This window comes from Etheostoma cragini, chromosome 9 (genome assembly GCF_013103735.1).
Source record: "Etheostoma cragini isolate CJK2018 chromosome 9, CSU_Ecrag_1.0, whole genome shotgun sequence".
NCBI lineage: Eukaryota > Metazoa > Chordata > Actinopteri > Perciformes > Percidae > Etheostoma > Etheostoma cragini.
This window is the reverse complement of record NC_048415.1, coordinates 12,081,454-12,102,494: the sequence shown is the minus strand read 5'-3', so window position 1 is coordinate 12,102,494 and position 21,041 is coordinate 12,081,454. Positions and strand designations below refer to the sequence as shown.

Sequence of the window (21,041 nt, the reverse complement as noted above, 5' to 3'; positions counted from 1 at the left end):
AATATTGGGCTTCTATTTACTAATGTTTGCTAGTTAATGTAAAAGTCTTGGTAGTCTTAGTCAATTTGTATATTATTCAGTATTCAGTATTGGGTGGCAGTAGCTGCGTCCATAGCGAGTTGGGTTGGGAATCGGATGGTCACCGGTTCAAGTCCCCATATGGACCAAAAAGTAGGGAGTGTGGATTGGTGTTGGAGAGATGCCACTTTACCTCCTGGGTACTGCCAGGTGCTGTTGAGCAAGGCACCGTACCCCCCCAACCGCTCAGGGCGCTGTTTCGGCTGGCAGCCCACTCACTCTGACATCTCTCCATTAGTGCATGTACAGATCCTGAGCATGCGTGTGTGTGTGTGTAGTTTGGACTGTGTGTGATACTAACAAAAATGTGTGTAAATTGGAATTTCCCCATTGGGGATCAATAAACAGATTAAAAAATGATTAAAATGATCAAAACAGGTATAGGTGTCATGATTTTGTCAACCAACATTAAAGTCATCCAATATCGTATTTATAGTAATTTTTTTATGAGTCATTTATTAGCTTTATCCATGATAGACATTTAGTTTTTAATTCTTATCTCCTTGACATGAATGATGAAGAATGTAATCTGTTTTTGTGTGTGTCTCTGGGTGTGCATGTGCAGTCCACGTATGAGATAGGTATTGTGCGCCAGTTTCCCTTTTCCTCAGCGCTTCAGAGGATGTGTGTTGTGGCTCGTCTGCTGGGTGAGAAACGTATGGATGCCTACACAAAGGGGGCGCCAGAGGTGGTGGCTAGTCTGTGCAAGAAAGAGACAGGTGAGGTCTAGTAACTGTAACAATGGTGACTATGGTTGGGAACAGCACTAAGAAGTATTATTCTTAAGGATACATTAGTAGATGACACGGTATTGACCGATAACCACAATAATAAGTTTATTGTTGTTGTTCCAATAATGGAATTTCTGTTGATAATTATATCTGGTTGTAGAGTAGGGAACCACTGAAAACCCACCCCTTAATTGTGGATTTCAATGTCTCTGTCTTTGCAGTGCCAGAAAACTTTGCAGAGATTTTGGAGGGCTACACCAAGCAAGGTTTCAGGGTCATTGCTCTGGCTCATCGTCGACTTGAATCCAAACTTACCTGGCACAAAGTGCAGAACATCAACAGGTAGTGTACTGCATATTGTTAAAAATGTTGCCTTTGAACTACATCACAAACCTATCCCGAGAACTTCAATCTTTTTTTTGCACACTACATTACACTGCCAAAATTATTCTGTCACCCTGCATTGCTCTAGTCTATGACGTAGAAATAAATAAAAAACATTAGGTTGAGGGGATGTTGTTTCAAATAAAAATCCTTTGTGTACTAATGTAAAAAAGGAATTTACCGGGAGGAAATGTATGCAAGTCCCTCTTGTATTTTGATCTTGGCACATAAGTACTTTTTTTTTCTCTAAACTAGGGATCACATAGAGGGAAACATGGAGTTCCTGGGTCTTATCATCATGCAGAACAAGCTGAAGGCAGAAACCCCAGCGGTGCTGCAGGAACTCCACCGAGCCAGCATCCGCACTGTCATGGTTACTGGTGAGACCATGCACACATACACACATTTACACAAGCTTTAACTAAACTACTAATGGCATCAACATATGGCCATTAGGTAGAAAAATCAAACACACAGACATGCAAAAGAAAACATTCAGTGCACATGACACAAACATTTTTTATGTCTCTCTCTGTGTGTAGTGGCTTAAAGCTCATGTTTTGATGCAACACAGGCAGCATAATGAGTTTGATAATCTGCATATTGGTCCTCATAAGATTGGATTTAAAACTCAGCTGTACCTCAAATTTCATCTAATAACTTTTCTAGGCTACTCAGTGTAACTGGCACAAACTAACTCCAATATATACCAGAGCATTGTTTTTACTTCCTTGCTTGGCTTTCACCTTATCTGTCTTCAGAAGGTTGTTTCATAGGTCGGAGGGATTCATGATGTACACACACACCATTTCAGAACCAGGCTTTCTCCTCATAGTCCATATGTCACCAAATCTTTATGTGGAGGGTTCCAGGACAATAAGCTCCTGTTTCCATTCAACTTGTATACCTATACTATACACAAACTAATATGGGTTGTTGAGAAATGGGTCAAGGACATTTTTTATAATGCATGTGTATTTGTGAGAAAGGTAGATGATAATAGGGAAGAACAGAGTCAAATTAAGAACAATTTTTCTGTCCCAGCTTGACACTGTATTAAAATCCCATGCCCATGCATGATATCAGCTGCTCATCATAAAAGAAGTAATTAATTTCTATTGGGAAAAAAAATGCTAAAAAGGACATGTGTGCTGCATATAAACATTCCAGGTGACAACATGCTGACCGCCATCTCTGTGGCCCGGGACTGTGGAATGATCCCTCCCAAAGACACAGTCATCATTGCTGATGCCCTCCCTCCCCATGATGGACAAGCCGCTAAGATCACCTGGAGATACGCCGAGAAGCTGAGCAAGACATCTTGCATGGAGGTGAGGCAATGGGGCGAATGCTTATACAAATACTCGCACAAACACAAAACTGACAGAAAGAGCAACCAATGAAAAGGGGATTTAAATACATTTGTCAGTGTTTATTAAAAAACTATTTAGTTTAAACAAATAAATACATTTGTTTACATAGTAGAGCTGTCAGTCTTCCTCTATAATACCATTTGAATTCCCTTTATTTTTTAAATATTCAAATAATATTTGAATGCCCATTTGCAGCCTGTTATAAATAGGTACTATACTACTTAGGCTTGTGCATTGTCAATGCGACTTAAAGCATGTGGTTGTCGTCACACGTTCTGTCCACTAGAGGGACTTCCAACATCAGCCTGGCCTTCAAGGGGGTCTATGTCATGGCGCATTGCATTTCTGGCATGCCGCTCTCTGTTTACATTGTTTTCCACCAAGCACTTTGCAACAAACAATGAACACTGTAATGAAACTAACAAGTGTAATGAAGAGGCTACGTTACAAAGGCTAACTTGTTAGCACAATGACATCATGATAGAAATCACAGCCAAAAGGATTTGTCATAAATGGCAGATTGTCACGTTACTGAGAATACAGCTGTTAGAAGGTAATATATGAAGTCAAAGCTAACTTTGACAGCGAAAGAAAAAAATATTTCCAGTCCTCCTTCTGATTTTCTGCCGCAGCATGTCACTTCACTTGTAATAACGTTACTCGGTACGTAACATTAGCTAACAATGCCTTGTGTTTCTCACTACCATAACATATTGTTCATCAGACGTGGCATGACAAGAGGGAGATTAGCTAACGTTATTTAGTAAATGAAATAACATTTTAATAGTAATTTCAGCATTTGAATAGTATTGATTTTTTTACTATTCAAATTATTTTCGACTTTTGGAATTCGTTCAAACAGCCCCATTACATAGTGCAATCCAATACAACAGCTGAATAATAATAGATGACCTTGGCAAAACTCTTAATTGTTAGTAACAGTCTGAAAAGCTGGTTCAACTCTAAAGTTATTGAGGTAACCTTAAAATTGTATCTTTTAATGTTTTGACTCCAATCCAAACTTTCATTACTTCAACAGGAAGTGAACATCAGTCTGGAGGAAGTGTGCCACGTAGACGAGCCAAAAACAAACGAGCTGTACCACTTCGCTATGAATGGAAAATCATTTGCCGTCATCTCCGAGCATTTCCCTGACATGCTTCAAAAGGTATGAGGCCTTTTAAATGAGAGCACACACTAGGGCTGCACAATTAATCAAATTTTATTTTTTTATTTTTTTTAAATGCGTCATTTCATAGAACGATCTGTTTTTTTTACAAAGCCAACCTACCGCTCCGTAAACCACTGTCTGATCGTGTGCCAGTCAGAGTTGTTTCCTTCAACGCGCAGTAACGGGAGGAAAATTCCACAACAGATAGCAGTCGGTTATACGTTGGTCCCAAGGTTTACCAGTTTACCAGTAAATGCAACATTTTGTCCCGTCTGTGTTGTTTTTCAAACAACAGCAGTGACCACTGCTAGTCGGTGGCGGCGCTAGTTAGTGTCTGGTAGCTCACAGGGTTCTAGGACGCAAGTAATATTTTTCCTCTAGGACGCACCGGTGCACCTAATGTCCTCGCATCAGCTGCAATGTTGTTTATATGGATATGGTTTAATTTTGCATTACATGACCCATTTCCTCTGTGAAGCCGTGCCTGTGTTTGATCTCTCCACTACTTTCTGTATCCTCGCCACACAGCGTCGCCGGTCCACACTTCTGATATTTGTCCACAGTTTTGTTATCAGCACAGCTGTATATTGTTAAATATGAGAGGCAAACCTGTATTTGTACCAGTGTTTCCGCCGGTAACTCTGCTATTGCGGCCGCCACGGTGAAAAACACAGGAGAAGTTATTGAATGCAACTAACTTCAGTTCATAGAATAACAGCGTGTGAGACGGAGCCTGCTGGACCTGGACGAGAGATGTGACCCATGGCCAGAATATCATAGTTCATAAAAATGCAGCGCAGTGATGATACAGACATTTCATACACACGGCGTGTGTAACTGCGCTGACCCGCTGTTTGACCATCCATAATGAGTCAGCCGTCTCTCTGTGAGTACGTCCATCGCACTCCCTCTCTCCCTAGCTCTTTTAATCAGTTTTTGTTGAAAACAAGTGAAGGAGCTTTCTCAGTGATACTTAAAAAAAATATATATATATATATATATATATATATATATATATATATATATATATATATATATATATATATATATATATATATATATATATATATATATATATATATATAGATATATATATAGATATATATATAGATATATATCAGATAGCAAATTGTATGTGTTGTAGCTGTATGTCTATACAACTTCAGCATAAGAAGAATGTAGCATAATATGGATGTGAAAGCAGTTATAAACAGCCTATGCAACAATAAAAGTCGTTTGGTTAAAATCAACTAATAATCGTGATCACAATTTTGATCAAAATAATCGTGATTATCATTTTGGCCACAATCGTGCAGCCCTAGTACACACCACTGCAACCTTTTCTGTAACTGGAGAAATGTTAAAGTTTCTTTTACTGCTCTTTGGGTACAGAAGATACCTAAGGTTTGTGTTGTTATGATCCTGTTTTCTGCCTTGAAGCTGGTGCTGCATGGGACGGTGTTTGCCAGAATGGCCCCAGACCAGAAAACCCAGCTCATTGAGGTGCTGCAGGGCGTAGAGTAAGTATTAATGCTGAACACATGTAGCAATGAACAATTACAAATTGTATGTATTAGATTCACAATATATGGCTACTTGCGACTGAGAGTTTAATCAACTGAAAAACTATATCCAGTATATACTGTATATATTTTGTGCACTGAGTCACTGTTCCTCTTTATTTGCTCACAGCTACTTTGTGGGGATGTGTGGAGACGGAGCAAACGATTGTGGGGTATGTACATCCCCTCAAAAAGCCATTATCAGTGTGACAGTAACGGGTCAATAGACATTAATTGATTGCAGTCTGAACTACGGTTGCATGATTAATCTAATTGCAATCGCGATGTGACTCTGCACGATTACATAACCGCAAAAAGTCTGTGATTTTAAGTAAACAAAAAGGTCTGCGATTTTAAGTAAACAAAAAGGTCTGCTGTATGTGTGACACACTGCAGTGCAGTTTCCACATTGTATAACACCCTTCACTTAACCGAGTTTTAACAAAAGATGAAGCCACCTTGTCTTAGTTTTTACTGTTAACTCACTTTACATTGTCTTTTTCTTCTTGCCTTTCCCTCACACCGCTATGCAAAGTCCGCTGCTTACGGTTCACTTCTTTTGCTTTACCACTCTTTCATTGACGTCACTCACTTGCCTGCCATTCTCACTCTCACTAGTGCTTTTCATTTATGCTTCTGTGTTCAATTCAATTTTATTTATGATATCAAATAATAACAAGTTATCTTGAGACACTTTACAGATAGAGTATGTCTAGACCGCACTCTATAATTTATAAAGTCACAACAATTCTTGTGTTGAATCTACGTTGAATTTACCTCTGAATTACGGTTCACCATGGATGTATTAAGAGCGCCCCTCGTAACAACATACACAAAAGATAAGACCAGTCAGTCTGGAAAGGCAGTAGCGTGTTTATTGTGTACGGCAGTGTAAGTATCAGATTTGTAGAGGGGTTCAGAGCATGCAGATGAGAAGAAGAGGTTATACAAAAATATATTTTGTAACTTAATCACTAGTTATATTACACCCATCTTAAATGTCATTATTAATAAGGGCATGTAAAATGTATGATTTTTAATAAGAATTTGTATTTTTTTAAATTAAATTTTAATTTAAGTTATTTTAAAGTATTGAACATTTTTGTTTGTATTTCTTCTTATGGTCGTTTAACTTTGTCTGTTCATGAAAAAAAAAGAAACCTTTCAAAATTCAAGATTATTTTCTGCATTTTCCTTAATAATCGAGTAAACTCATTAAACCATTATATTGTAATTGCAGTATTGTAAATTTGCTTTTTCTCCAAATCATGCTGCTCTAGTCTGGACATACTTTATATTCCAAACTTTCTTCATCCACAGGCTCTGAAGAGGGCTCATGGGGGCATTTCTCTGTCAGAGCTTGAGGCCTCAGTAGCCTCTCCCTTCACCTCCAGGACCCCCAACATCTCCTGTGTCCCCAGCCTTATCAGGTTTTTCTTTCCTTCTTTATATTTGTGTGCCCCACAATACATTCATGGTGCTTAAAGGTCCCATGACATGGTGCTCTTTGGATGCTGTTATATAGGCCTTAGTTGTACCGGTATACCATATCTGAAGTCTCTTTCCCAAAATTCAGCCTTGGTGCAGAATTACAGCCACTAGAACCAGTCCCACAATGAGCTTTCTTTAGGATGTTTATTCTGAGTTTGTAGCTTTTGAGGAAGAGAGAGGGGGGCATGCTGGAGATTGGGTGTGTGGCCTTGACCATGTCTGTCTCATGGTTGGGCCAAATTTTCTGGGCAAGCAAAGCAGAGAGAGGGGCAAGATTCCAGATTGGCTCATCTTAGCTTTCATTTTCTCAAAGACAAAGCAGGATACCCAGGGCTTGGTTTACACTTATTGCAATTTCTAGCCACTGTGGGACCAAAGCCAGGCTGGGGGAACTCATAATAATTTAAAAAGAAATCTAAGTGAAATTTTCATGCCAGGGGACCTTTTTAAAAAGGGCTTTTTATGTATATTTGTGTTTTTATGGCTACGTGACATAAAGTTACTTTAAATGTTGGATGGAGAGATAAGACAGTGTTTGCTTGCTTTTATAGGGAGGGGCGTGCTGCTCTCATCACCTCCTTCTGTGTGTTCAAGTTCATGGCCCTCTACAGCATCATCCAGTACATCAGTGTCACTCTCCTTTACTCTGTACGTAATGCTGCTTCTACCATATATATCAGCTGAGGAATTAATGACAAATCCAGTCTCTAAACTGTTTGTTGTTTTTGTTTCTTAGATCCTCAGTAACCTTGGAGACTTCCAGTTCCTCTTCATTGATATTGCCATCATCCTCCTTATTGTTTTTACTAGTAAGTATAAGAACAGTAACAAGGATAAGGTGAAATGTTTTTCTTACCATATATTATGTGCTTTTATTTTTCTTAACCTATATCTTTACTTACTGTCTCTTCTCCTCACCCACAATGTCTGTTTTCTGCTCTTCTTCAGTGAGTCTGAATCCAGCGTGGAAAGAACTGGTATCACGTCGTCCCCCATCAGGTCTGATCTCAGGACCGCTGCTGTTCTCTGTGCTGACTCAGATCCTCATCTGCTTGGGCTTCCAGACCATTACATTCCTTTGGGTCCGAAAGCAGTCCTGGTACACAGTTTGGACACCACTTACAGAGTGAGTACCCGTTGTCATTGTCAATGTACCTCAGCCAAACCAAAAACAACATTACAACATATTTGGTAAGTAGATATGATTTGTGAATAGTCACATATCATGATCAAGTGGCCTTCATGATACAGATAGGAGGCGGAAGTGCTGCAATATAACAACAATTCTTGAGCAAGTAGTAGCGTAGCTGAGCAGGCCACGGAGCTCCGCGCCGTTGTTTGGTTTGTCTATTCTGTGCTACTGTTGAAACATGGTGATCTCTGTGGAAGAGGATCTGCTCCCTATGTAGATATGAAGGGCTCATTCTAAGAAAACACAAATAACAATGGTTATTTTCAGATGATTATACACTAATGAAAAAATAGTTATGAATTTTATATATAATTTGTGCCACTATAACCCCTTAATTCTACACACAGCTCCTTTAAATAATTGCCATGTGCACATATTACTGTATTTTGACAACAGACTGAAAATGTTATTTGATTGTTCTTGAATTGAACTCTCTCTCACCCAGTGCCTGCATCCTGTCATCACATTTAAATGTGTCTGACCACAACAACACAGAAGTGGACGACCACAACATCCAAAACTACGAAAACACCAGCCTCTTCTATGTCTCCTGCTTCCAGTATCTTGTTGTTGCCATCGTTTTCTCAAAGGGCAAACCCTTCAGGCAGCCTAGCTACAAGAATTGTAAGAAACATGCTTCTCAATAAATCAGTCCTAAATTAGTTACCAAGTTACTATTAAATGTTATAAAATTGTTTATGTGTGTTTGTGCTCGTGTTTTCTCTCCACAGGGCCTTTTGTGCTGTCTGCCCTGAGTTTGTATGTTTTTCTGCTTTTCCTCCTGTTCCATCCTGTCAAAAGTATTGACGTGTTTTTAGAGGTAAGAAAACTTCAAACACAAGAAACATGCTGCTTTACTTGGCTCTGGTGTAGACGGCATCTTATTTTTATCAAGCTTTTTTGTTGACCTCTATACTCCTTGTTATATTTTAATATAATACAAAGTCATTACGATGTGCCTAATTGAAGTGTTGCAAATACATGAAGCCTTAAAACAATATAATAATATTAATAATAACAATCTCTGATGGTCAGCGTTGCATCCCTTTCTCTCTCTGTACAGATTGTTTGTGTTCCCTTTGAATGGAGGGTAAAACTCTTCCTCATCATCTTAGTCAATGCCGTTGCTTCTGTCTTGGTGGAGGTAAGACACACACTTCAACACATGGTAACAGTAGATGTTTTTCTCATGTTCAGATTTTGTTTTTTTCATGCGATGTTCTCATCTTTGTCTCATTTAGCTGGGCAGCAGGCTCAATCTTGTGTTGTGAGAAATATTTATGTTAAATGAATGTTCTTTTCTTTAGAGAGAAGACAAACTACAGTATTTGGTATTGTTAACACTGAAAGTATGTGACTGTTTAATTGGTGAAATGTTAACCTTTTGTTGGGCTTTTGGAAATCCTCAAAGCAGCATACTTTTGGATAGATGGGTGCTCTTCAAGAAAATAATGTATTGCTATACCACTGCATTATAATGGATAGTTCATGCTGGCTTGCCATACACAGTGGAGGTGTATCACTATGCCTCTGCCTTCTTTTAGATGACTGCCCTTGCATACATGCACTGCTTAACAGACACCATAAATGATGCTGCTTCATGAACTTCCAGTGCAAATTCCTTAATCGTTTTAAGTTGATTAATAAAAAAAAATTCTCAAAATAATTTTGCCCATAATTAAAACCTTTTAGCAGTTGTGCAGTATTTGGAGACTGTAATTTCCATGCAGTCTCTTCCTACTAATTTGTTTAACCTCACATATTCATTTATGCACAACTTGATGGAAGAAAATAGTTGCCACAACGTCTGTGCAAAAGAAACAATGCAGAAGCTATGTGAAATCAAGTTGGCCTCTCTGTAATTCTCACCCCTGCCCACTACGCTACTTCATAGACCTTCATCCTTGACATCGTCTTATGGAAGCTTGTGTTCAGCCGAGACAAACAGGGCAGCTTTGGCGTCACTCCTGTCGCTGCGACCGAACAGGTTGGGAGAATCTGACTGATTTTTCTTTAGCCCTTTCATTTTCCTCTTGTGTGGTGTTCCCTCTTCTTTTTTTTAATGTTTCTCTAACGGAGCACACCTTTCTATTGTAACTTCTAACTAACACATGCATGTACTCTTCTTCTGGTGTCCTTCTGATGGGCTTTCTAATCACAGTTGCAGTTTTACTCCAAACCATTCTGTTCTCCAGCTTTGTTTTGAGAAAAGCTTCATAACTTCTCTTAAAGACAAGTTATTTAAATAACATTCTTGCTTAAGCTAAAAGCTATTTTGAAAGTTGATTTGAGTTACTCGTGGTCACTCTTAAACATGTTAAATTGAGATAGATAGGTTTATAGTAGGGAGCTACACTGACGATTTTGCAGGTTTTCCTTCTTACAAAGCATGTAGAGGTCTGTAATTTTTTATCATAGGTACACTTCAACTGTGGGAGACGGAATCTAAAACCAAAATCCAGAAAATCACATTGTACAATTTTTTACTAATTAATTTGCATTTTTTTTGTATTTGACCACCTACCAACCAGTAAGAATTCTGGCTCTCATAGACCTGTTTTCTTTAAGAAGCCCTCCTGTTCTCCAATCATTACCTGTATTAACTGTACATGTTTGAACTTGTTGCCTGTATAAAAATCACCATCAGGGATAAAATTATAGAACTGCACAAGGCTGGGATGAGCTACAGGGCAATAGGCAAGCAGCTTGGTGAGAAGCTAACAACTGTTACCGCAATTATTAGAAAATGGAAGAAGTTCAAGATGGCAGTCAATCTCCCTCGGTCTGGGGCTCCATGCAAGATCTCACCCCGTGGGGCATCAATGATCAGGAGGAAGGTGAGGTATCAGCTCAGAACTACATGGCAGGATCTGCTCAATGGCCTGAAGAGAGCTGGGACCACAGTCTCAAAGAAAACCATTAGTTTTCAACCACCGCTCTGTTTGGGGGAAGAAGAAGAATGATGAGTACAACCCCAAGAACACCATCTCAACCGTGAAGCATGGAGGTGGAAACATCATTCTTTGGGGATGTTTTTCTTCAAAGGCGACAGGACGACTGCGTCGTATTTAGGGAGGATGGATGGGGCCATGTATCGCGAGATCTTGGCCAACAACCTTCTTACCTCAGTAAGAACATTGATGATGAGTCGTGGCTGGGTCTTCCAGCATGACAACGACCCAAAACACACAGCCAGGGCAACTAAGGAGTGGCTCCGTAAGAAGCATATCAAGGTCCTGGAGTGGCCTAGCCGGTCTCCAGACCTGAACCCAAAAGAAAATTTTTGGAGGGAGCTGAAAGTCCGAATTGCCCAGCGTCAGCCCTGGAACCTGAAGGATCTTGAGAAGGTCTGTATGGAGGAGTGGGCCAAAATCCCAGCTGCAGTGTGTGCAAACCTGGTCAAGAACTACAGGAAACGTATGATCTCTGTAATTGCAAACAGTTTTCTGTACTAAATATTAAGTTCTGCTTTTCTGAAGTATCAGATACTTACTGTATGTCATGCAATAAAATGGAAATTAATTATTTAAAAATCATACAATGTAATTTTCTGGATTTTTGTTTTAGATTCCTTCTCTCACAGTTAACTTCATGGAGAAATGTTTTAATACATTTATCTGCTGTGGAATCCTTTGTTTGTTTGAGCTTTGACTCCATTGGCTTGTTTTTAGGGAGTGGGCTCAGTCTTTAAGCTGTCTACCGCCAACTCTTTCAAACTATTATCATGCTGCATTTTGTTTTTGAATGACTTGCATGCATGAACTCTTATTGCATTTTACCAGTGTAAAGAAATGTGTCTATGTTTCATCCAAAAGGCTCCTCCAGTTTTATATTTTGCATGCAACAGTTATAATAGCATGCCACTGTTGGATTTGCATTGGTCAGTAATAGTGTTTGAGAGAACCTGAACAAAATGTGACCAATTCATGGAACCTTTCATCCCCTTTTTTCCCCTCCTTTCTCTGGTATCTTTTTTTTATTTTTGTTAATTTTTGGGGTTGTCGTATTTTCAGGGTGCCATTGACCTGCGAGCGTATAAGTGTCTATCCCGGCTGTGCTGCCCAAGCAAGATGGCACCCAAGGCTCGCTACATGCATCTGGCCCAGGAGCTCAGTGTGGACCCCGACTGGCCTCCAAAGCCCACCACCACCACTGAAGCCAAGTCCCTCCCAGAAAATGGCTCCCCCTATCAAATTATGACCAACTCCTAGCACCCCCCACAGTCCCTCACCATAAAAAAAAAAAAAATCCCTTTTATACAGGAGACATGCTAGCATTTAACACGGGTTCATTGAATGCCAATCCAGATGAACTGTCACAGGACTATTGCTTGTCATTACGGTTCACAGAGACTCGCGTCAAATACTGTAGTTCCAGAGAGGTTGCGAAATCCTTAGGATTGCACATAAGTACCAAATAAAGTTAAGTTTCAGATCTCTCAGCGCACTCTCTGGCTCAACCACTCGCACGCTCTCAGGTCTCTCTCGCTCGTCTTGACTATTATATAAACATGAATAATTCCAAAATCCTAATTGCAATGTTTGTTCACCAAAGCTGAGCAGCGTTTAACCCGGGCTTGGCGGAGGGATGATAAGTCAGTCAAATACGCACGTTGACCTCTTCAGATCAATTGCCAATGCAGAATTGTCATGTTATAGCGTTTTGCGATTTCATTAGCAACCACAGTACAAGATGTCTATTTTAGACAAAGACTAAAATAGCGGAATATCACGTCTGAGCATTTCAGAATGATCACTGACAAAAATAGAATGTGGAGAAAGGAAAATGATAACCTAAAAGAGGGGTTGTACTTTGGCCGTCTAGTATGACCCACTGTTACTTCAACTGCGAGTAAGATAACTGGTAAAAAAAAAGCGAAGAAGGAAGAAAAAAAAGATGTCAGTGATCTGATTGTTTACTTTTTAAAAGCAGCAGCAGGTCCACTTTGTTTGTATTTCTGCCACCACCTTACTTTTAGGACATTACACAGTAACTTGTTTCACAGGTCTACCCTGTTGTAGGTGGTGCAGGCTCTGAATGCTACTATGTAGTGGTCTACAAGTGGTTTTATACAACATATATTCATTTTAATGAGCTAGCATTACCACCTGGTAAGCACTCATTGAATCTATTGAAAGGACAGCCCTTTGAGATCTAGCATCTCATTTTTAAGGGGGTCCTATCTGAGAGCATTGAATCATAACCAAAAGAAAAGCTTTAAAGCTTACAGTTAAATGAAATTACTCCCTTGAGAAACCAGTAATTAAATATTCTGTTAAGCAAACGGCACGTTGGATATTGGGGAATCTTGGAGTGGCTTCAATCAACTTGTTCAGTTGCACACCCCAGACAGAAGCTGACAAGTAAATGCACAAATAAAATTGGGAATTTACAGATTTTGTCAAATTTGGAAACTGCACAATGAGTGTGAAAATATTCAAAGTTTTTTCAAAACTGATGGTACACTGACAGCATTCCAGTATTTGTATATCTGCTGTCAGCACCGTAATGTTGCATAGCCAATCTTACTGTTGTTCCTGGCCACTTTTCAGTTTAACCTTTGGAAATTTAGAAAATGACTTCAAATTGCAAGCCTTAATTACTAAATACAGTACATTATTCATCAGATTGATGATTGAAACTACAAATTAATAAACAGCGGAAAGTAATCAAAGGTTGCATTTTCCTCATAATTTGGCCAAAAGCTTCATACACCGTTGAACAAAAGTAAAAAGTAAAGGACTTAAAGAGAACAGCGAGGGAGACAGATGTGCTCATCTTCCCTCGACCACAGGCTGGGACCTGTGGCTGGATCTTCATTGGGTTTCGTCTGTTTGTCAGAGTTTACCTTTTAGGGTTTTAATAAAGATAAAATGAAGAAAAGAAAACTGACAAAAAAATTAATTTCATCTCCGCTTTTTTAGGAATGCTACTGCATTCATTGGTCTGTCTGTGCACAAACCTGTCAACAACACTTCATAACAGAATACCTCGACTTTATTTATCCTAACATAGCATGCTAACAAACTAAATGTTAGCATACCATATGTGTTAGCATACCATGCTAACAAGTTGGATAGGGAACATCACAGCCTTTTCCTTTGGCGCTCCCTTCTGGCCAAACATTAGCTGCACTGGTGGTAAAGATCCAATTACAGTAAAACTGTCTCTACAGTACTTTTCATCCATCAAATGACGTTTTCTAGTGTGTAATGAGCTTTACACCCTAATGGGCCTGTACATGTTTTCTTTTTGCATCTATGAGCCATGGCCTGATGAGACTGAAAACATACCAACACTTGCATAAAGCCAGCTCCCTATCTTCATGTTCTGAAAACTTGCTGGTTGCAATACTAGAAAAAAAAAACTACAAATACAGCATCACTGTAGAATTAAGAAACATTTCCATGAACATCTCTGTATTTAAAAAAACGCTGGTTATCGTGGACAGTTAATTAAATGCATGACTTTCTTCCCATGGAAGACTTGATGAAAGCGTGATAATTAAGGCAAGGCATTGTGCATCTCAGCTTGCTGGACATTCAAAACATTCATGCAACAACACATGCTGCATGTGATGGATGCAGATTAGCATATCCACTTCATGTATTACACATAGGCTACATGCATAGAGCGTTAAGGGCTATATTTTACATTCGCTATTCTTTCTTTGACATTGAAAGTGGTGCTCTCCAGAATCTATACTCACTCCCTGTAAACTTTGAAGGTGGCTGTAAAAGTGTGCTGCTTCTTCCTCAATAAAAACCTGACTGGAAATTCATTTTAAGGTAGATAACAATAATGGGCAGCTAAGTAGCTCACCTGGTGGAGCGTACTCCCATATATAGAGGTTTACTCCTTGACGCAGAGGCAACGGTTTCAACTCGGACCTGCGGTTGATTAGATAACGATTGAAGATAGAAAACAATGATGGCATACTCAGCAAACAGCTAACAGAAGCAGTTTACACAACAGGAATGGATTGAGGAATTTGCATTCGGCTACATTTTGAAGCCATGGAAACTGGTACCATTGGAAATCATGCTTTTTTTTTTTTTACAGCCACCTGAGATGTTTGATCCTCAAGAAGCAGATTGAGTAGGGTATCACTTTAAAGCAAAGACACCAGCATGCATGCAGCTGGTTCTCAATGTCAATATAACTATATACTCTGCCTAGCAGCCGGCGTTTCATGTATGGTTTAATAGCGTTCTAAAGTATTTTCAGAGTGCTCATCAGTGGTTTTGAGACACAATGTCAAAGAATGTCAAACTATATGTATGCCCTTCCTCACTGACAAATTATTTCTCAAATATCTTTGAACAGCGTTGTATTATGTGACACTTATTTGTGAATGACATCACATAAAGCTTGTCCATAAATTATTGATGATTTTTTTCATATAGAAACAAAATCGAAACGTAATAAGGAGTCTGAGTTAGTTCCTAAAAGCCATTGTCTATGGAAATGCTTGTAATATATCAAATGCACTTGGGTTCCATACTGTTTTTATGACAAGCTCAAATGTGATATGTGACTATAGTTTTCACAGATACATTTATTTGATGAGCGATGTTATAGTATTTTGTTATAGTATTTTGTGGGTAAATTGCCAGCGAGAAAAAAGATAACCAGTACTGTAGATGAAACTGGTGAGAAATACATATTTTGGCTCAAATGGACATTCTTGTGCCAATTTGGAGAAAGATTCTATTATATGTTGTCAAAAACATGGGTTACATGGATTTCTCTGCCTCTCCATACTCAATGCTATGTTTTCTGTTTTAATTTGCTTTCAGTTTTTTTTTCTTCTTTAGATACCTACTGAGGCTAAAAATGAATGTTATATAAAGAGCAGAATTGAATGCAATGCAATACTATGGTTGATTTTTTTTTTCCCCCAAAGACTTTTCATTACATCTGTATTTGAAAAAAAGAAGAAATGTTTACTTTTAGCCTGTGTTTAGTTCTTTCAAATCTGATTTGTCTCAGCAGAAGTGGACTTTAAAAGGTGATAATTATATTAGAGGTTGGATTCTATCTGTATATATAAGATTTACATTTCTAGTATGTGCATAAAAGTCAAAAGATTTAGTTATAAATGTGTATGGGTTTTGGATTATCAAAGGGCTGGTGTGTCTTTTTCTACTATTTTGGTACTGTGTTACAATTAGTTGTCTGTCTACTTTTGATTTGTACTGGCTGTTGGATTTTTTTGTACTTTAACTTTTGTTATGGAGTTGCATTAGCTTGGATCTTTCTTATTTGGGCATGAATCCTGGGCATTTATTTCACAATTTGAATCAGTTATAGTGAAGTGTGATCGGATCAATTTTTCTTCTGTCTTGGATAAACACAATGCAGCACATGTCTACTTTAGAGTTTAAAGAAAGTTGAACCAAGTCCTGAGTGTAAACATTTTGTTTCTGAAGGTGCTTAAAGTAGATTGACTTCTCAGCTTTTCTTTTGCGTCTCTTTTGTCTCAATGCTTCGTATAATACCAAGGACCTGACACAAGAAGGGAATTCAACCGGGTAGTATATTTGGCCCCTCCTCTCAGCAAATTAAGAATTTGATCTGATGATCATCTGATGATCTTGCAACCATTCTGTTAGATCATCTTATCTACATGTTTTTAAAGACCTTTTACATCCGTTTGAAATTAAAATGTAATTGGCAAAAAGTGTGCATTGCTACTAGAAATTAGCGGCCATTTGTAAAAGTGACTATGTTGCTGCTAGGGGCAAAATGAGTCTGTCTCAGCTGTGTAATAACTCCACCTTGATACAAAAAAATCATCAATTTAGTGACTTGCAAAGTGTAAATACTACTATTGCTCGTCTTCTGCTCTACAATTTTGCCTTTATTCTGATAGCTATGTCAAAGCAATGGCTTTTTTTGCTGAAACCTCTATGCTCTCATACAGGTACAACATATACCCACTGCTTGCAGCGTTGGCCTCTTTTTCCCATGTATTTTAAACAAACCATCGAATGGCATTTAGATTGAGTCAGCCACTGTGTATACGAAGCCTCGTGGATGTTTCCTCAGGGAAATGTGTCTATTTGTAATGAATATAGAAAATAATAAAAGTTGATGCCCATACTGAATGAAAATATACTGTTAAAACTTTTTATTACTGTTGAGTCTGTCTGTATGTCAGCTTTCAGTACAGTTTATCTAGTGTGCTTTTTATTTGCAGCCTACACCTGAGCAAAAAACTCATCTAGGGTATATGTGTTTTTGTTGGCAGAGATGTACCTTTTGTACTCTATAATTTATTTTTTTGTAATTTATTTTCACTTCTTTCTCCCTAAGCATTGTATTTCAGATTTATCTTGATTTCTTTTCAATAAATGTTCTGAAATTGGTCTATGATGTCTACAATTTGTGTCCATTGTGCATATATAGGGTAGCATAATGCTGCAGAAGCTACAGCAAAGTATATAGTTATATTTAGAAATGAGTTCGCATTCCTCAAGTTGCCAAAGAGAAATTCCCAAAATACCCCAAAATATATAGGCCTACAAGTCAAGCTGAAATGATTGGCCAATTAAACACTTGTTAATTTGACAGAATGTATGATAATTTCCAGTTTCTAAATGTGTGGAATTTTCTGCATTGAGTTTATGACATTTAATACTTTTACGTACCTTTTCCTGATAATACTTACATACTTTTACTTGAGTAACATTTTTACTGTAGGACTTTTACTTGTAACAGAGTATTTTACAGTGTGGCATTAGTTCTTTTTCTTAAAGTATTTGAATAATTCTTCACAACTGCTACTGAGTAGCACATACTAGATTGTGGGATGCTAAGGGCTGCTAAGGTTACACCGGTTGAGTTCTCCAAATTCATGTGTTAGATATCTCATTTGGCAGAGCCTTTGAAATGTGACAGGCTAATTATAAGTGAATTCATACTAGATATGTGGTCTTTAATCTAGCCCCTGAATTGGGACATACAGTACAGCTTCACTATTGTGCAGTTCCTCCTCACCCTTTAAGTACACAACTGGAACTTACATAAGTTCCTGTGTATATCAAGAGGAAGGTGCACCGTTGCAACGAATGGATTTCCTAAATTATCTATCAAAAGTGAGACTGGAGAGAAAGTGTGACACCCACAAATCTTAACTCATCTTAAGCTGCACCTGTTTATTCAAATGGAATCTGTATCAATTATGTTATTAGCATTGCCCATGTAATCGTCCCTAACTTTGCTCTAGGGAATTACTTACAATTCTTAGCATTCTGATGTAACTTTAAAGCAGGGGTGACAGAGAAAGTCATTTTTACTTTATATGTTCTAGTGGCTCCTTGTCCTGTGAAGGCTGATAATTTTATTATCATCTGATGACATTAGTTATTAAAAGTATCTCACTGACCCAAGCACGTCATTAAACAAAGTACCAAAGTCACATGTCCCATTTACAGAATTGAGAGTTCCTGAATCCCATAGATGTAATATAAAAACGTTGTATCCTTTCACACGTAACGCTAGGAAGTAATACACTGATGCGTTTTCTATCCGTGCTGGTTTGAAGGAAGTACCGTTCACAGGAAGTGTACTGTCATTTGGCTGTGTCCTTGTTAGCTAACGAGGTAACAGGCTAGTTGGCTGCCATAACAGGCAAGCAAATGTGTACCTTTTGGAAAGATGAATTAAATCATGCTTAAAGAGTGACTTTGAAAGAAATTTGTGTAAAGCCACTGTTGATAACCACCATGTTGCGTGTCGGGAGTAACGCTGCCTGGTAAGTTCACATTTAATAAAGATAACGATAGCAGAAGCTAGTTGTTAGCTAGCTAGCTGTGGTAGAAGGAAACATAGCTAGCTGGTAATTTTGACAGCTGGGGACAATGTAGCTAGCTAGGTACCTGCTTCGTGTAAATAGCGGTCGTGCTTTATAAAACGTTAGCTACTAACTAACCTCTCCACAAACGGCCACTGACGTAAAGCTAGCGCTCCTAAGCACCTGTGATAGTGGTAACGTAGCTAAGGTAGCTAACGTTAGTTATTATCCTACTGTAACGTTATTTACCCTACAGTCTCAAAACAAATTGACTCAACGTTACAGACTAACGTTATTGCGATTTGACATACGCTTTCTTTTATTCTTTAATACTGTTTGCTTAACTAGCTAAGCATTTGATGAATGTATTTACAAAGCTAGTTAATGTATTTGAATAACGATTGCTGACAGGTTGTTAGCTAGTTAACGTTACCTTAAAATATGGAGCATGCACCAAATCTTTTCTTCGCCTGCATTTGCAAGGACGATTCATGATCGGTAATTTGTCACTGTATGGCAGACACATTAGCAACATAGATAATTAAAGAAGGTTAGCAACAGTAATTTAGCTATGCATTCATGCAGTTGCTAGCTACTCTCTGTACTGTAACTTGTAGGCTGGCTTAATTTTCTACTCCAAAGCACATCCCTTGAACAATAATTTTGCACTCCCAACACTAACTGTTCCTTCTTTCCCTTTAAAACAGTTATAATCTTTTGGTTATAGTGTTTTCTTACATACCTTTTATTGTAATATATATTCTTTACTTATGTTCTTGACTGTAGCCTTACTTTGCCTTATTGTGTATTTCTTTTTTAATATGTTATTGTATGCACCAAATACACAAGGTACCTTGCTAGTGTAAACTTACTTTGGTAATACATAACATTCAGTGATACTACTTATACAAGCCTTAGATTTTATCTGGTATATATATATATATATATATATATATATATATATATATATATATATATATATATATATATGTGTGTGTATGTGTATATATATATATGTGTGTATGTGTTGGTATGTATACAGGGGAGCTCATAAGTATACATACTATGTTAAAATCCCATAGAGGCAGGCAGATTTTTATCATTAAAGGCCAGTTATTTCAAGCATCCTGATAAAGTTCCCTTGGCCTTTGGAATTAAAATAGCCCCCTATCATCACATACCCTTCACCATACATATAGAGTGTGGCATGGTTTTATTTCAGTTAGACTAATAGCCGGTTGGATTTGCATTGAGAGATGATTTTATGGAAAGTATCCCATGCCAATCTCTTTGTATGGTGAAGGGTATGTGATGATATCAGGCTATTTTAATTCCAAAGGCCAAGGGAACTTTTTCAGGATGCATAGTATCCTGGATCCATAAAATAACTGGCCTTTAATACCAAAAATCTGCCTGCTTCTATGGGAATTTAAAATAGGGTTATGGTGTTTTATAGGTTATATAGCTTGTTTAGTTTATTGTTCATTTTCTCTGTCATCTCAGCATGGCTTGCAGGAACCTGGTCTCCACCAACATGGGGGTGAGATTTCGAGTACCACTGCAAAAGCTGCACCCTCTGTCTCGTGCCATCCACCATCGCTACTCGGGAAACACCAACCCCCAACGACCCCCTCATCGCACCGCAGCACGCTCTTTTACCTCCATGTCACGGTTGCCCATTCGGCCTCCCAAGCCTCCCCCAGGGTCAGGGGGCCGTGGCCACCAGCAGCAGCGCAACTTCTGGGTTGCCCGCCTTGCTGCCCGGCTCCTAAGGCTCCGATACATTCTGCTGGGGTCGGCAGTAGGAGGAGGGTACACTGCTAAAAAGGTCAGTATTTAGTGTTTCCAACTTAGGGTTTTGGAACTATTCAGTACATTTTCTTGCTTATGAACTAGTTTTGAGTTCTCAGTTATTGCATTATCGCAGAGTTAGTGTTTTAATCTTGTCATATAAGCTGTACGATATAAATAAATTATACAGAGGGGGCAACTTAAGTAGTCACCAACCATCTTAGTTTTGACCATGCTGTCATGTGCTGTTCAGCGAAACCTTTCCTGGGTGCTAAGAGCTGTCCCCCGCTTAACTGTGCTCGCACACTGGTGCTCGCACACTGGTGCTCACTGAAAACAGTAGAGGATTCATAAGCTTGTCATTTTATCTCCAGACCTATGACGAGTGGAAGGACATGCTGCCTGATTTTAGTGAATACAACTGGGTCATTCCTGATTTTGTCTGGGAACTGGGTGAACACATTGATCTT

General features: G+C 38.6%; 2 protein-coding genes across 10 annotated transcripts in view; both read left to right on the top strand.

The window, feature by feature from the left end:
• atp13a3 (ATPase 13A3) overlaps positions 1 to 17,353 on the top strand; it is a 42,053-nt gene extending 24,700 nt beyond the window's left edge. For 2 of the 3 annotated variants that reach the window (XM_034882555.1, XM_034882556.1), the window contains 16 exons: positions 644 to 797; positions 1,031 to 1,151; positions 1,449 to 1,573; positions 2,364 to 2,524; positions 3,606 to 3,734; positions 5,178 to 5,257; positions 5,430 to 5,472; positions 6,620 to 6,729; positions 7,342 to 7,438; positions 7,527 to 7,599; positions 7,739 to 7,916; positions 8,428 to 8,606; positions 8,714 to 8,802; positions 9,046 to 9,126; positions 9,877 to 9,969; positions 11,996 to 17,353. In XM_034882555.1, the coding sequence (XP_034738446.1) occupies positions 644 to 797; positions 1,031 to 1,151; positions 1,449 to 1,573; positions 2,364 to 2,524; positions 3,606 to 3,734; positions 5,178 to 5,257; positions 5,430 to 5,472; positions 6,620 to 6,729; positions 7,342 to 7,438; positions 7,527 to 7,599; positions 7,739 to 7,916; positions 8,428 to 8,606; positions 8,714 to 8,802; positions 9,046 to 9,126; positions 9,877 to 9,969; positions 11,996 to 12,193 (1,911 nt within the window). In that variant the 3' untranslated portion in view covers positions 12,194 to 17,353. The remainder of the gene's footprint in view (positions 1 to 643; positions 798 to 1,030; positions 1,152 to 1,448; positions 1,574 to 2,363; positions 2,525 to 3,605; positions 3,735 to 5,177; positions 5,258 to 5,429; positions 5,473 to 6,619; positions 6,730 to 7,341; positions 7,439 to 7,526; positions 7,600 to 7,738; positions 7,917 to 8,427; positions 8,607 to 8,713; positions 8,803 to 9,045; positions 9,127 to 9,876; positions 9,970 to 11,995) is intronic. The other variant, XM_034882557.1, reaches the window with a different exon arrangement.
• Positions 17,354 to 18,476: 1,123 nt separating this feature from the next.
• Positions 18,477 to 21,041, top strand: part of opa1 (OPA1 mitochondrial dynamin like GTPase) — a 39,257-nt gene continuing 36,692 nt past the window's right edge. For 4 of the 7 annotated variants that reach the window (XM_034882564.1, XM_034882561.1, XM_034882562.1 and 1 more), the window contains exons 1-3: positions 18,477 to 18,741; positions 20,284 to 20,608; positions 20,946 to 20,966. In XM_034882564.1, the coding sequence (XP_034738455.1) occupies positions 18,713 to 18,741; positions 20,284 to 20,608; positions 20,946 to 20,966 (375 nt within the window). In that variant the 5' untranslated portion in view covers positions 18,477 to 18,712. Of the gene's footprint in view, positions 18,742 to 20,283; positions 20,609 to 20,945 lie in introns of all 7 variants that reach the window. The other 3 variants (XM_034882563.1, XM_034882560.1, XM_034882559.1) reach the window with 1 other exon arrangement.